Source organism: Eleutherodactylus coqui, chromosome 13, assembly GCF_035609145.1.
Source record: "Eleutherodactylus coqui strain aEleCoq1 chromosome 13, aEleCoq1.hap1, whole genome shotgun sequence".
Taxonomy (NCBI): Eukaryota; Metazoa; Chordata; class Amphibia; order Anura; family Eleutherodactylidae; genus Eleutherodactylus; species Eleutherodactylus coqui.
Window position 1 is genome coordinate 120,917,242 of NC_089849.1, and position 16,745 is coordinate 120,933,986.

The 16,745-nt window shown below is 48.8% G+C and overlaps 1 protein-coding gene across 2 annotated transcripts in view; it reads left to right on the forward strand.

The window, feature by feature from the left end:
* Positions 1-9,972: 9,972 nt before the first annotated feature.
* LOC136588082 (zinc finger protein 250-like) overlaps positions 9,973-16,745 on the forward strand; it is a 65,811-nt gene continuing 59,038 nt past the window's right edge. For both annotated transcript variants that reach the window (XR_010787536.1, XM_066587024.1), the window contains exons 1-6: positions 9,973-10,043; positions 13,227-13,327; positions 13,785-13,976; positions 14,057-14,180; positions 14,271-14,368; positions 14,447-14,552. Coding sequence is in view for 1 of the 2 variants with exons in the window: in XM_066587024.1 (XP_066443121.1) it covers positions 13,250-13,327; positions 13,785-13,976; positions 14,057-14,180; positions 14,271-14,368; positions 14,447-14,552 (598 nt within the window). In the remaining variant the exon portion in view is untranslated. The remainder of the gene's footprint in view (positions 10,044-13,226; positions 13,328-13,784; positions 13,977-14,056; positions 14,181-14,270; positions 14,369-14,446; positions 14,553-16,745) is intronic.

A 16,745-nucleotide genomic window follows, 5' to 3' on the forward strand; every position in this document is an offset into this window, starting at 1 on the left:
CTGATATATCACATGACCCTATTCCCATTTTAAAAACCTGAGCTGATTTGAGTATGATGGAGTTCAAAATGGCCACCTGATCTTAATTAGCGTATTTAAAGCCATTGATATGAGGCGCTGCTGTGTGAATGTTAAAAAGCATGCTGAAGCAATGGCAAGCTACAATCTGCAGAAATCCTCGGAATGGCATTAAAATGCCTAATTACACCAGCTGTCTTCTTTTCCCAGCGTTATACGCAGGTAGCTCCCTCCCCCTCTGTTTTTTCAGCTGCCATAGAAGTCTATGCGAGCTTGCTGTGTATCACATAAAGGCCGGCTTTCCATGGCCGTGACGGGCTCCGCCGCGGAATTCTGGGCTCTGGGCTCCGCTGCGGAATTTGTCATGGCGCCCCCCAGAGACCCCAATACTTACCTCCGGATACGGCATCTTCTGTCCCGTATGACGCTTCGGCGCGCATGCGCAATAGAGCGTGTGATGCGACGCAGCGTCATGTGACGCGCTGGCCAGGTCATATGACACGCCCACAACGTCACATGACGCGCCCACAGCGTCACATGACGCGGCTGGCGGTGGGCGGGGAAGCGGTTTCACGCTATCTTCCGCTGTGCTACAGCGGAAGATAGCATGACGGACGGCTTCCATTGGCTGCAATGGAAGCCGTCTGCGCGTACACCCGCGGCAAATAGAGCATGCCGCGGGTGAGGTCGGGTGATTTCACGGTGCAGAATTCCGCGATGGAATTCCGCACCGTGAGCATTGTGCTATCAGGTTCAATAGAACCTAATAGCCACGTTGCCCGCGGGTGGTACAGGAGGTGGAAGGGGGGGGGGAGCAAGGCATGGGGAACACAGGCATTAGGGGATTTCATGTGGAATTCAGTTATTAGAAGGCAAACGAGATGGGGTGGTAAGCAGGTGCAGGGGTAGAGGTCGTGTGCGATAGGCAGGGTGGAAGGTGTGGGCAGCCATAGGGAGAGGCGGGGGACTAGGTCAGGGAATTTGGTATGCCTTCCTGAAGAGGTGCATTTTTAAGGAGCGTCTGAAATTTCATGCATCGGGAATTGTCCGGATGCCTTGGGGTAGAGCGTTCCAGAGGATGGGTGCTGCTCTGGTGAAGTCCTGGAGGCGAGCATGAGAGGTTCGTATTAGAGGGGTGTTTAGTCGGAGTGTGTTAGGGGATCAGAGTGTGTGGGCTGGGTGGTGTACTGACAGGAGGGAGGCCATATACGGTGGTGCGGCGCCATGCAGAGCTTTGTGGGGGAGGTTGAGGAGTTTAAATTTAGCTCTGCAACGCATGGGCAGCCAATGCAGTGACTGGCATAATGCAGAGTCGTCTGAGTGTGAGGGCATGTGTATATATTGCTATATGTTTTTATATCTTTAGACCTGAGTGCAAATTCGATGCAATGCTTTGTGACAAAAAAAACTTAATATGCATTCTTAAAAAATCATATCCGATATGACAAGGCGGAGAGGAATGTGTCTTGGAAATTACAAAGAGGAACAAGATATGACGGCGATTAGCTTGGCAGTTGTAGGAACTTGCAACATCTTGCTCAAAGGACTGAGGAGAAAAGTAGAAGTGCCTGATGTGGATAAGGAACATGTGATTGATGCAGCTGCTTGTCTGATTAATATTGCTATGGACAGTATTATGGACATATATGATGATGCTATATATCTGGACCAATGAGATGCTATATGCTTTGTGATACAACAGGAGGGTATAAAGCCCTGTGTAAACCAGTAAAGTTACCGCCATAAGGCTGGATTCACACGAACGTATATCGGCCGAGCCGATATACTTCGTCCTCATCTGCAGGGGAGGGGGGGGGGGAGGATGGAAGAGCCAGGAGCAGGAACTGAGCTCCCGCCCCCTCTCTTCCTCCTCTCCGCCCCTCTGCAATAAAAGGGGGTGGGCGGGGCTAAATTCTGTGAAATAGCCCCGCCCCCATCCCGCCTCTCCCCATTGCAAATAGTGGAGAGGAGGCAGAGAGGGGGCGGGAGCTCAGTTCCTGCTCCTGGCTCTTCCATCCTCCCCCCCCTGCAGATGAGGATGACGTATATCGGCTCGGCGTGAAAACCGTGTGAATCCAGCCTTACTCCCGTACAGGGAACCGTACCAGACCTGTGTGTTGTGTTTTTTCCTTTACTGTCGACCACGGGACATTAAGGTGGGCTTTGATTGGTGCTGCATTGATTGATTACCCTGACATGAGTAACAGCTGGATAGAAAAATGAGCCTAGCTGCCGCATTTAGTATGGATTGGAGTGGAGTGAGTCTGTTGCAGGGGAGGCCGATGAATAGCGACTTGTAGTAGTCGAATCGGGAGTGGAAGAGGGCGACAACGAGTGTCTTTAGAGAGTCCGTGGTGAGGAACGGATGTATTTTGCATGTTGTAACGCATCTGGAACTCATTAGATTAATTAGCCATTTTAATCAATGCGTGCAAATGAACACGCCTTGCGGGCGCAGAATGTACAGTAAAGTACGCTGCGCACGTGCAAAAAAAGCATTGTTCATTCGCTTACGCTCGTGTGAAGTCGGCCTTACCCTGAGGCCTCCTTCACATGGGAAGTTGGGCGCGCAAAAATCATGCGGCTATTAGAACCAGTGGTTTCCTATGAGAACGTTCAGATGAAGGAATCTAAACGTCCCCATAGTAAACCATTGGTTCTGGGGCGATCTCCCTGTATGAATGAGCCCTGAGGATGCGACTGTTAGGATAGTCTCCTATTCCTGCAGGGTAGCAGTGATCACTGATGCAGGCATCCAGCTGAGGACTACAAGTAGGTGGGGTCACGTAGCAGGGTAGGGCAAGGAGGAAAGGCTCTACTCGCTCGAGTAATTTGCTTTATCCGAGTATCTCCCCGCTCGTCCCTGAAGATTCGGGTGTCGGCACGGAGCGGTAAGCTGCAGGGGAGAGCGGGGAGGAACGGAGGGGAGATCTTTCTCTCCCGCCCGCTCTCCCCTGCTCCCCGCTGTGACTCACCTGTCAGCCGCAGCGGCACCCGAATCTTCAGGGACGAGCACAGCGATACTCGGATAAAGCAAATTACTCGAGCGAGTAGTGCTTTTCCGAGTACGCTCGCTCATCTCTAGACGATACCCATCGATCCTGCCTCTGGTCCTCAAACACTCTGCAGTATTGCAAGCTGGCAGTCATTAAATCTGGAATAATGATCCGCGCCACCATATAGTATTTTTGCAATGTATTAACTCACCTGGTGCATAGCGGGGTTCCGTGAGGTACAGGGACACCCCACCTGCACCTGTGGTCCGAGTTTGCTTGTAGTATTAAAGGGATCCCCAGATATCCTTCGAGATGAAGGAGAGCAGCAGGCAGGAAAAATGCCCCAGAAGGAGAGAACTCCAATGGGTTAAAAAAACAAGGTTTAAAAATCTAAAAGCTTTCTTCAGCGCTCCTACTGTGGGTCTTCTTATCCAAACGAATCAGCTGTCATACCAGACAGTCTTTTACAGGATACATTTATTCAGGATTGCATACAAGTGAAACTATCTTGTAGCAGTAACCATGCAGCGCGTTTCGGCGTTTTAAAACGCCCTTTTCAAGCATAACATACATATACAAATAGTGTGTTACCTTATGGAGGTGGAGGTCCAGAGCTTGTAGCGTGCGCCGCCATATCGTGTCGCTCTGACGTAATCTCAAGGCGTCTCATAACTCGGCAGATAGTGCTTCTGCGGCGCATGCGTACGTCAAAACTGGACGTACTTTACGTAGCTGTCTGGGAGATTAGGCAAACAGCGTATCTCTCAGCTAGTGCATGCTCAATGGACCCCGATCTCCGCAAGGAAGAACTTAGTTTCTGATTCTTGGACATTTCACCTTCTATATAGCACTAACATATGCTCTTATATTCATCACTTAGATTTGAAACATATAATGTATAACTTAAAGGGGTTGTCCCGTGCCGAAACGGGTTTTTTTTTTTTCGGCGCGAGACAAACCCGATGCAGGCATAAAAAAAACAAACCGTCCAGTACTTACCTGAATCCCCGCGCTCCGGTGACTTCTTACTTACCTTGCGAAGATGGCCGCCGGGATCTTCACCCTCGGTGGACCGCAGGTCTTCTGTGCGGTCCATTGCCGATTCCATCCTCCTGATTGGCTGGAATCGGCACGTGACGGGGCGGAGCTACGAGGAGCCGCTCTCCGGCACGAGCGGCCCCATTCAGAAGGGAGAAGACCGGACTGCGCAAGCGCGTCTAATCGGGCGATTAGACGCTGAAAATTAGACGGCACCATGGAGACGAGGACGCCAGCAACGGAACAGGTAAGTGAATAACTTCTGTATGGCTCATAATTAATGCACAATGTACATTACAAAGTGCATTAATATGGCCATACAGAAGTGTATACCCCCACTTTGTTTCGCGGGACAACCCCTTTAATTATTATATACACAATCAAAATAGATTTGTCAATGGGATTATATTACTTCTAAAGATTTTAGACTCTGGCAGTCGTTAGAATACAGGCTGAGTTGTACCCAGCTTTCCCAGACCTCTGCATGCGAAGTGGAAGCTCAAATCACCTGCTCCGTTCTAACGCACTCCAGAGCTCTACAATATGCATACAGCGGCCACCACCAATTTGGTTACGGTAAATTATGAATACCATCTTCGGAGAATCTGGCTCCGTGTTACACGGACGAGGATCACTAATTAATTTACAGTTTAATTCTCAAAGAAAAGAGCCGTGCTTATTTACAGAAGAATACAAAATGATGTTCCCAGACGATCGGCTGGAGACGTACATGTGATACCCCAGACAGTAAGATAACAGGGATTAACAGAAGAGTGATACTATTGTTATGCGTGGAGGCTCGCGGGATACGATGGGGCAGTCATCACATATGGTGACCTCCAAGGGTCTGACCCCGAGCACACGTCCCTGTGCAGTTTTTAAACTCTCACTGGGGTAACTCCTATTTAGTTCCCTCCAGCCCCCGTGGGGGATGGCTTATCTTGGGACATATATTTCCTTCATAACTCCGTGGGGGTGTGACCCACCATGACAATATGACAATCATGTTCCTCTCATGATTTTACGTGCGTTTTGAGCCCACACACGAGTAGGTTTGGACGCATCTGGTCTGAGATACGCAATTCTCGGTTCCTGAGCATCGTGCCAATATGGAATATCCCGTCAGCGGGCGGCGACGTACAGATCTTTCATGATTCCTAAATTACATTTTCCTTTGTCTGAAGGGTGCATTTTTTTGTTAACTTTGCCTCCAAACATTATCAGGTCAGCAGGTTATGGTCTTCAGGAAATAGAGAACTATTGGTTCATGAAGGGTTAATTCCTGTCCTTATCTACTAACTAGCTGATATACCCGGCTTCGCCCGAGTTAATTTGGTACTGGTGTTTATCTGGTGTTCACATGGAAAATCTTATGAAGTCGTGGTTACTTTAGAGATACTGAGGAAAAACATATGTTCACCATTTTGCATAGTTCTCTGCGTTACCCAGGAAACACTACGGGGAGGTAACCATGTGACGTTTCCTTCATATAAAATGACATCAGGAAGTGAGAGAATTAGATTACGTACATAAAATAAGGACACTAATTCTTTTGCGCTTAGAATTGAATAATCGAGTTGGGACCCATTAACTTTTCATACTTAGGACAGAATCAATGCTTGTGCCAAATTTCCCGTTTCTATGACACCGGAAAGTGAGAAAATTACATTCCGTACGTAAAATTTGGACGCTAATTCTTTTGCGCATAGAATTGAATAATGAAGTTGGGACCCATTAGCTTTTCCTATTTATGACATAATCAATGCTCGTGCCAAATTTCCTGTTTCTATGAGACCGGAAAGTGAAGAAATTACATTCCGCACGTAAAATTTCGACGCCAATTCTTTTGCACATAGAATTGAATATTCGAGTTGGGACCCATTAGCTTTTCCTATTTATGACATAATTAATGCTCGTGCCAAATTTCCCGTTTCTATGACACCGGAAAGTGAAAAAATTACATTCCGCACGTAAAATTTCGATGCCAATTCTTTTGCGCTAGAATTGAATAATCAAGTTGGGACCCATTAGCTTTTCCTATTTTTGACATAATCAATGCTCGTGCCAAATTTCCCGTTTCTATGACACCGGAAAGTGAAAAAATAACATTCCGCACGTAAAATTTTGACGCCAATTCTTTTGCGCATAGAATAGAATAATGGAGTTGGGACCCATTAGCTTTTCCTATTTTTGACATAATCAATGCTCGTGCCAAATTTCACCTTTCTATGACACCGGAAAGTGAGAAAATTAGATTCTGTACGTAAAATTTGGACACTAATTATTTTGCGCATAGAATTGAATAATGGAGTTGGGACCCATTACCTTTTCCTATCTATGACATAATCAATGCTTGTGCCAAATTTCCTGTTTCTATGTCAGCGGAAAGTGAAGAAATTACATTCCGCACGTAAAATTTGGACGCTAATTCTTTTGCGCATAGAATTGAATAATCGAGTTGGGACCCATTAGCTATTCCTATTTGTGACATAATCAATGCTCGTGCCAAATTTCCCGTTTCTATGACACCGGAAAGTGAAAAAATTACATTCCGCACGTAAAATTTCGACGCCAATTCTTTTGCGCATATAATTAAATAATGGAGTTGGGACCCATTAGCTTTTCCTATTTATGACATAATCAATGCTGCTGCCAAATTTCCTGTTTCTATGACACCGGAAAGTGAAAAAATTACATTCTGCACGTAAAATTTGGACGCCAATTCTTTTGCGCTAGAATTAAATAATCGAGTTGGGACCGATTAGCTTTTCCTATTTTTGACATAATCAATGCTCGTGCCAAATTTCACGTTTCTATGACACCGGAAAGTGAGAAAATTAGATTCCGTACGTAAAATTTGGACGCTAATTCTTTTGCGCATAGAATTGAATAATGGAGTTGGGCCCCATTAGCTTTTCCTATTTATGACATAATCAATGCTCCTGCCAAATTTCGAGTTTCTATGACACCGGGAAGTGAGAGAATTAGATTCCGTACGTAAAATTTGCACGCTCATTCTTTTGCGCATATTATTGAATAATCAAGTTGGGACCCATTAACATTTCCTATTTATGACATAATCAATGCTCCTGCCAAATTTTAAGTTTCTATGACATTGGGAAGTGACAGATTTAGATTATGTACGTAAAATTTCGACGCCAATTCTTTTGCGCTAGAATTGAATAATCGAGTTGGGACCCAATTACTTTTCCTATTTTGGAGAAAATCTATGCTCGTGCCAAAATTTCATGTTTCTACGACATCGGGAAGTTGGAGAACTTTTGGCGAGTGAGTGAGTGAGTGAGTCAGTGAGGGCTTTCGTCTTTATATATATAGATATAAACATTTGCTGGCTCCCAGGGGCGTAGCTAGAGGCTCATGGGCCCGGGTGCAAAAGTTTAGCTTGGGGCCCCCCTACAGACCCCTCCAACCCCCACTCCTTTTCACAGCTACTCCTTCTACATCACTTTTAGCTACATTACTGTTTTTTTAATGACCCATCAATAGATCATTAGTAATCAGGGGTTTAGCAGAGTTTTAAAACATCCAGAACCCAAGCATCAAGGCACGCTTCGCTTCCTCAGGAAAGAAAATATATATATACTGTATACACACATATACATTGGAGACAGCATAATAATATATACAATAGAGACAACATAAGCTAACTTTATATAACATGTTAGGGCGCAGTGAACGGAGTCAATGAAAGTCAATGGACTGCGTGTAGATATGCAAGAGAAATAAATCCCAGCATGCTCTCTCTCTTTGTGTACCATGCAATGTGAGCCCTGTACACTTGTATGGGCTGCATGTGATAAACTGCCCATACGCAATACATTGTTTCCATACGCATTGACACTCTAAACACTCCCCATCACATGGAACACCCCTTGTCGTCGTCGCCCCCCCACCACCACCACACGGAATGCCCCTTATACCCCCCCACTACACGGAACGCCCCTTGTTTTCCCCCCACACACTCCCCATCACACAGAACGCCTCTTATTCCCCACCCCCCACCACACAGGATCCCCCTCGTTCTCCCCCCCCATCACACAGGATCCCCCTCGTTCTCCCCCCCCATCACACAGGATCCCCCTCGTTCTCCCCCCCATCACACAGGATCCCCCTCGTTCTCCCCCCCCATCACACAGGATCCCCCTCGTTCTCCCCCCCATCACACAGGATCCCCCTCGTTCTCCCCCCCATCACACAGTATCCCCCTCGTTCTCTCCCCCCCATCACACAGTATCCCCCTCATTGTCCACCCATTACACAGGGCCCCCCTGGTTCTCCCCCCCATCACACAGGGTGCCCCTCGTTCTCCCCCCCCATCACACAGGGTGCCCCTCGTTCTCCCCCCCCATCACACAGGGTGCCCCTCGTTCTCCCCCCCCCATCACACAGGGTGCCCCCCGTTCTCCCCCCCCCATCACACAGGATCCCTCTCGTTCTCCCCCCCCCCCCATCACACAGGATCCCCCTCGTTCTCCCCTTCCCCATCACACAGGATCCCTCTCGTTCTCGCCCCCCCATCACACAGTATCCCCCTCATTGTCCACCCATTACACAGGGTGCCCCTCGTTCTCTCCCCCCCCCATCACTCAGGGTCCCCCTCGTTCCCCCCCCATCACACAGGGTCCCCTTCGTTCACCGCCCCTCACACAGGGTCCCCCTTGTGCTCCCCCCACCACCACACAGGGTGCCCCTCGTGCTCTGCACCCCCATTACACAGGATCCCCCTCGTTCTCCCCCCCATCACACAGGGCCCCCCTGGTTCTCCCCCCCCATCACACAGGGCGCCCCTCGTTCTCCCCCCCCATCACACAGGATCCCTCTTGTTCTCCCCCCCCATCACATAGGATCCCCCTCGTTCTCCCCTTCCCCATCACACAGGATCCCCCTCGTTCTCCCCTTCCCCATCACACAGGATCCCCCTCGTTCTCCCCTTCCCCATCACACAGGATCCCTCTCGTTCTCCCCCCCCCCATTACACAGTATCCCCCTCATTGTCCACCCATTACACAGGATCCCCCTCGTTCCCCCCCCCCCCCCCCATCACACAGGGTGCCCCTCTTCCCCCCCCCCCCCATCACACAGGGTCCCCTTCGTTCACCGCCCCTCACACAGGGTCCCCCTTGTGCCGTCCCTCCCCCCCCCCCCCACCACACAGGGTGCCCCTCGTGCTCTGCACCCCCATCACACAGGGTCTCCCCCCCCCCCCCCCGGGAGGTCCGGGAGGAAGCGCCGGCGTGCAGGAGAAGCTGCCGGCCGCGCAGAGACCTTAGTGAAAGTAACTGCGGTCAGTCCGTGTGAAAGAGGGCCCCCGGGGGCTCAGGGGCCAGGTCGCAACCGCGACCCCAGCAACCCCTATATGTACGCCTATGCTGGCTCCGGCTTCAGAGGGGCTGTGGGACATCAGAGACCCCCTGGGGGAGGAGTAGAACAGCCTTTGCTGAAGTCTACTTCAAAGGTATTTCAGCACCCAGCTTTTCTGGGTACTGAAAAACATCCAACTCCTTCACCTACAGCTACACATCAGTGTTGCCACACCACATGGGACTAAGGTCCCACCTCACAGGTGGCAGACGCCATGCAACGTTATTCCAGAGAGAAAATGGACGGGAAAGTGAGTGTATTAGGACCCTCAGTGACACAGAGCACCACACAGTGCAGGGCTGACCAACAATCACGTGACTCTCCCTTCCCGCCCCTTCCACAGCAGTCCTATAGACCAGAGATAGAAATCACACTGTGGCCACATGAGGGCGACAATCCATCGTGTCAGTTAGCCTCCACTCATGACTGGCATCTTGCAATGCATGCTGGGAGTTGTGGTCCAAATGTAGGCAGGAAAAGCGCAATCTGGAAATAAATGACTACAACTCCCATAATGATGCAAAGGAGGAACAGAACGGCAGAATGTGACGGAGGAGACGATAATCATAATGAGGCTCGGAACGCACGGACAGGAAGTAATGACATCAGGTATGTGAGAGCTGAGAGAAGGCAAGAGAGGGATGACAGCAGCTCATGCAGACCACGAAGGTGCTCTCTGCAGGAGGAGAGGACTGGTGTGCTGGCTGTTACTGTAATACACAAGAAGTAGTCTGTGGACTACAGGAAGAGCAGACTAATGCCTTATACCAAGGGAGCTGGCTCTGCTGTCCTGCCTTGAAGGGGGTTTCCAGGCAAATGCTATTGCTGACCTAACCTCAGTAGATGATTGGCTGGGGTCTGCCACTCAGGACTCCGAACAATTAGCAGATTGCGAACCGCTGTCAGCGCCGCAGTACACAGGGGACGGAGCAATACTGCTGCTCCTGTGTAGTGGCCGCTGCTTGTAACTGCAGTCAAAGCTCTCATTAAAGGGGTTGTCCCGCGAAAGCAAGTGGGGTTATACACTTCTGTATGGCCATATTAATGCACTTTGTAATGTACATTGTGCATTAATTATGAGCCATACAGAAGTTATTCACTTACCTGCTCCGTTGCTGGCGTCCTCGTCTCCATGGTGCCGTCTAATTTTCAGCGTCTAATCGCCCGATTAGACGCGCTTGCGCAGTCCGGTCTTCTTCTTTTCTCAATGGGGCCGCTCGTGCCGGAGAGCGGCTCCTCGTAGCTCCGCCCCGTCACGTGCCGATTCCAGCCAATCAGGAGGCTGGAATCGGCAATGGACCGCACAGAAGAGCTGCGGTCCACCGAGGGAGAAGATCCCGGCGGCCATCTTCACAAGGTAAGTAAGAAGTCACCGGAGCGCGGGGATTCAGGTAAGTGCTGTGCGGTTTTTATTTTTAACCCCTGCATCGGGTTTGTCTCGCGCCGAACGGGGGGGGCTATTAAAAAAAACAAAACAAAAAAAAACGTTTCGGCGTGAGACATCTCCTTTAAAGGAACTCCGTCACCTACTTGTAGCCCCATGACCTAACCTTCTGGCTGAAAGCAGGAGCCCGGGTGTGATACGCCCGCTTCACACGGATGTCTGCACAATTAGGCACACCGTAGCGCATCTTTTTGTGCTAGAAATGAGGCTTTTCTTGGTGCGTGCAAAATACTGTGTTTTTTGCGCACTGATTTGAAATGGCCAATTCATCTACTGAGTTCCCGATGACGTCTATGGGGATCTGTGCTACATAAATACGCTGACGAATAAAACATCTATTTTTGTATTTTGACCGAAACGTACGCGCCAAAATACGGAAATGTGAATGAAGCGGCAAACGAATGGGTTCTCTTCTCTGCGTAGTAAATGCCCGGATATGTCCCTGTGCAGTCGGCCTCATACCCACCTCCCCTGTTGTTGGTGTCAGCGTTGAAACTGCTGCTTAATGCGTTAACTAGTCTGCCTGTTCTAAGTCTACAATGGGCGGACTACTTGGCAGCGTCACTGACATCGGGGAGGGTGAGTATACATCCCCGGACTCAGCAGGTCACCTACTGTCAGCCATGAGCTTGGCTCATAGGGTTAAATGTGGGTGGCAGAGTCCCGCCTCAAATACTGCCCATAGCATGCGATGGTAAAGCGATTCTTCATGCGGATGAAACATTGTAGCATGCTCCGTTTTCCTGTGGATTCCGCACAGACGGCTCCCATCAAAGTCATTGCGGACGGCTGCGGATTCCTTGGGAAAAACAGGAGTTAAAAAGAAAAATCTGTACTGCGCGTGTCTGACAGCGAGCCGTGCGGAGCATCCGCGGTACAGAAAGAGGAGAAAATTAAAGACAGTCAGCGCGGGCGCCTCTGCTGCCAGGGCCGGATTCTGCATGCAGAATCTGATCCGACTGTGTGCATGCGGCCTAAAGGGGTTCTCTGGGGACACGGTTTTGTAAAATAACAGAATTCCTTCTCGCCTTCCACGGCCCACCAGCTCTCCGGTCTTCACTTCCCGGCGATGACCTTCCAGAAAAAAGGACTATGTGATCTAAGTAGCCAATCACCAACTCTCTGTAGCCGGTGGATAACTGCGGTGCTTGCGTGACTCCGTGTCGGATCGTCATCACTCCCCTCTAGGAAGTGACGTTTAATGGAGGAGCGTTGAGCCGGCAGCGGTGAGCGAGTGCGGAAGGGCGAGCATGAATTCTGTTATTTTACTACTGCAAACTGAAGAAGTGTTTGAACAAAGCTGTGTGCCCGGATAACCCCTCTGAAATCAACTACATCTCTGCCTGCAATTACAAGCGCCGGCCACTACACGGAGCCGACCCCTAACTATGGCACTGATAGTGAACCCCCGATCAGCTGATTGACCATGGTTCCAAGTGGCGCACCCCGACCGGAACTTCCAACGCAGACGTGAAACCACCCTTAGGTCCCTCTTACATGGCCGTAGGTGTTTTTACGTGCGCAGAAATCTAACGTTTGTGCGCCCGTTCACACGGCACGGGCCCTGGCGCATATACGCTGAGGCTGCAATGCTGTTGCCTCCCCTTCCCTTACCGGCTCACCTCCTCTCTCCTTCCCTCTGGCTGTTTGTAATGGGAGTGGGCAGGGCTAAGAAACGCCCCCTCCCCGCCCTTTGTCCGCAGCCAGCAATGGGTGGGGTGAAGCTTAGCTCTGCCCCCTTCTATTGCAAACAGCCGGATGGAAGGAGAGAAGAGGGAGTTTAGCAGTCACGCTTATAAACTCCCTCCCACCTCCCTTCTCCGGCCGCTGTCATTGGCTCCCATAGGAGCCCATGCAGCGGTCGATGTGTCCGGCCGAAAAAGATAGTTTCAGGACTATGTTTTCTGCCCGGCATGAAAGAGCTCGCCGCTATATTGGCCCAGCCGGGCGATTTTAATTTTTTTTACCAGAATTAAACTCACCTGCTCCGGACGATGTGGTTCTTCCCTTCTTCGCGGCCGGATCTTCTTTCTTCGGCCCGGCGGATGTGCCCGGTGCATGCACGCTGCCGGCCTGCCGAGCACGTCCGCCGGGCCGAAGAAAGAAGATCCGGCCGCGAAGGAAGGAAGATCCGCATCGTCCGGAGCAGGTGAGTTTATTCTGATTTTTAGGCCTCATGTCCGCGGGGCAGGAGGGACCCGCTACGAATTCTACATGAAGAATCCGCGGCGGGCCTGATTTTCCCCGTGGACATGAGGCCTTAAGAATGTTTTTAGTTGAGGTGTAACGATGAGGATATTTGTATCTATATTTTAGCTCTGTAACAAGTTTATCTCATACATTTCTAGTCTGATCAAATGCTTTACTGAGAATGGAGAAGGAAGCTAATCCCACGGCCAAGAGGATCTTAAACCTCACCATGGAGATCATCTACCTGCTGACCGGAGAGGTGAGGGGGTTTGGGAATGATTCATTATTATCTCTTACTAACACAAGTTCATCATTGGGGTCCTTTTAGGCAAAACGATTTATCGCTTGAACGGGCGAGTGACGTTACCGCCGGCTCGTTCGCCCAGCAGCCTGTTCAGACAGGCAGATACATCGTTGGCTTGTTCAAACAAGAAATCATTCAGAATCGTTCACATTCGCTGTATTAAGTGACGGAGGATGACTTAACGAGCGCTGGTTAACCGAACGATAAGTGGACGAGCCAACGATGATTTTTATGCTGCATACAATGAACGACGAGTGAAAAGCAAACGATTATTGTTCGGTTATTGGCTGCGTTTAGACCGAATGATTATCGTTTACTTTCGCTGGTTTGAAAGATTTTTTTGACCGATAATCGTTCGTTTTAAAGCACCCTTAGACATGTGGATTTAGACAGTGTTTGTCTCCATATATAGGATTACACTGTGGTGAAGAAGAAAACTGCTGAGTGTGAGACCCCCAGCAGTCATTCTGATGTGTCAGGAGGATGGAGCCGAAGCCAGAGCCCCATCATTGAGTCTGAAGCCCATTCACTGATACCTGAGAGGACTAATGATGAGAAGATCCTGGATCTCACCAACAAGATCATTGAGCTGCTGACCGGAGAGGTGAGGCTGCTGGGGATGCTGGGACATTATACGGTGGGGCATAATATGGCTATATGATGACCGTATCATTGTGTTGTCAGGTTCCTATAAGGTGTCAGGATGTCACTGTCCATTTCTCCATGGAGGAGTGGGAGTACTTAGAAGGACACAAGGATCTGTACAAGGACCTCATGATGGAGGACCACCAGACCCTCACATCACCGGGTAAGAGGAGACTTTCATTGATCACAAAGGAGCGAGCACTTTTCATGATACCCAGATCATCTGATCATGACATATATGTGTGTCCCACAGATGGATCCAGTAAGAGAAATCCACCAGAGAGATGTCCCAGCCCCGTGGACTCCCAGGACTGTCCAGAGGAAGATCACTGTGAGCTTCAGGATGATCAGGTAGCTTACACTGGGGTCTCGTGAAATGATAAGGTCAGCTAATTAAACCTAAGTTATTTATGGTTTATGTTTGTTGAGGATGAAGATCTGATTCATATTAAAGTTGAAGTTACGGAGGAAGATGAGATTGACATGTCGGCTGATGAATGTAAGGAGGAAGATGTCAATGTACATATTACCCCCGGTAAGTAAAGAAAATGCTTGTTATCGTGTCAGCCAGTAGAGCAAAAAGTGATTGTTCTCAACAAAAGAAACCAAGTAATCTTGTAGATACGAGAGGCTGCTGATAAGTCTTTGGCTTTACCCAGAAAGTAACAAGATAGGAAGATGAAACTTTACATTTCTTCCACATACTCTCCACTGATGCCAACACACGTCTTACATCGGTATACCAAGTTCTGTAAGCCTTGAAAAAAAAAAAGGATTTCGGTTGTGCCTCAAACCAGTCATCCATAGCAGCCATGGCATCAGAAATGGTGTGAAATTTGGTCCCCTTGAGGTGTTTCTTCAGGTTTGGAAACAGATGATCGTCAGAGGGAGCTAGATCTGGTGAATAAGGTGGGTGGTCAACCAGCTAGAAGCCTAGCTCCATCAGTTTTGCCGCGGTCGCTTGTGCAGTGTGAGCAGAGGCGTTGTCTTGCAGGAACAAGATTCCTTTGGACAGCTTGCTGCACCTTTTGGCCTTCAGAGCGGCCTTCAATTGGTCCAAAAGTTCAATGAAATACCTTGCATTGATGGTGGAACCATTTTGAAGGTAGTCCACTAGCAGCACGCCCTCCTTATTCCAGGACACAGACGCCATCACCTTAGTGGCTGATTTTTGCACCTTGAACTTCTTTGGGTGAGGAGAACCACTGGGCCTCCACTCTTTTGACTGCTCCTTGGTTTCAGGGTCCTACAAATCAATCCAGGTCCCATCCATAGTGACCAGTCCATCCAGGAAGTTCTTATCAGTCACGGAAACACTGACAAATGGACCGGGAAGTTCTCACTCACATGCTTTTCTGATCTGTTGTCAGACATTTGAGGACTCCCTTTGCAGATAGCTTCTTCATGTTCAAATGTTCATGGATAATGACACAAACACGTTCACGAGAAATCCCCATGATGTCGGCTATTCCTGCAGCTGAAATTGGCCGATTCTCCAGTATGATGTTGTGCGCAGCATCGCCGATCTCTGGAACAACAACCTCTCTCGGTCGTCCAGGACGTTCCTCATCATTGGTGCTGAAGTGGCCTGTTTTAAATTTGGCAACCCAGTTCCTAACTGTAGAATATGAAGGGCATTGATCCCCCAATGGGAGATGATGTTACAGCGAGCTTTTATATCTATTTAGGATTCTTCAGCAGGCATTAATAATAACCACTGTCTGATGAGGCATCCTAAGGAGATTCGAAAGCTCGCTGTAACATCATCTCTTTTTGCTAGACGTTAAAAGTTATCATATCTACAAGGTTACTTTGTTTTTCTTAGGCTTCATTTATACGAGCGCATATACGTCACGTTTCTATGCCCAGCATATATACGCGACCATCTGAGGCATTGGTTTCCAATGCATTCGTTCACATGGGCGGTTATACAACGCATAAATATGTTGTCACCGTGAAAAATTTAACATACGTGGCTGAAATACTTCCGGCGCATATACACTGGTCAAAAAGATAGTTCTGCAACTATGTTTTGGCCAATATACGCCGGCGGGTCCCATAGACTCCTATGGGAGCGGGGAAAAAGAAAGGAGGGGAAGGCATTTATGCAGCATCCAACACTGCGAAAAGCTTACAGGTGCCTCTATATAGACACTAGAAGGCATCCCGAGGATTTCGGCAGAGTGAGGGCTTTCCGGGTTGCAGCGTATTTCTTTTTTAGCTAAAAACGATGCTCGCGGTCGTGTGAATGGATGAGCAAAAACTGTCCGTGATCGCGGAAAAACACCCATTCAGGCGCTTATATGGAGTGGGCGTGAGAACGTAAAAACGCCTACGCTCACGTGAAAGAGCCCTTACTGAGAACAATCCTATTTTATCTGAAGAGAGACACATCCTCTTCTGGTTTTCTACTCACTACAGTATTATATTACCTTATTAGCAATAGTCTTCATTATCTGCAGATGTGGTTCTAAAAGTGCCTAAACACATTAGACTAAAGTTGATGAAAATGGACTATCTCAACAAAACAAATGTTCATTGAGTAAAACGTAATATCAAACCATTGTTTTAGCTGCTGGATGACATGCCATTATAGTCTTGAGCAGTGGGCCATGTTTGGAATGTTTTGCTGCCAAATTAAAGATCTTTAGTCTACAGACTAATAACCTTTCCAGAAAGGTTGTTCACCCATTGCCCATTATTATTGCACATGTATCACCTGTTTGAG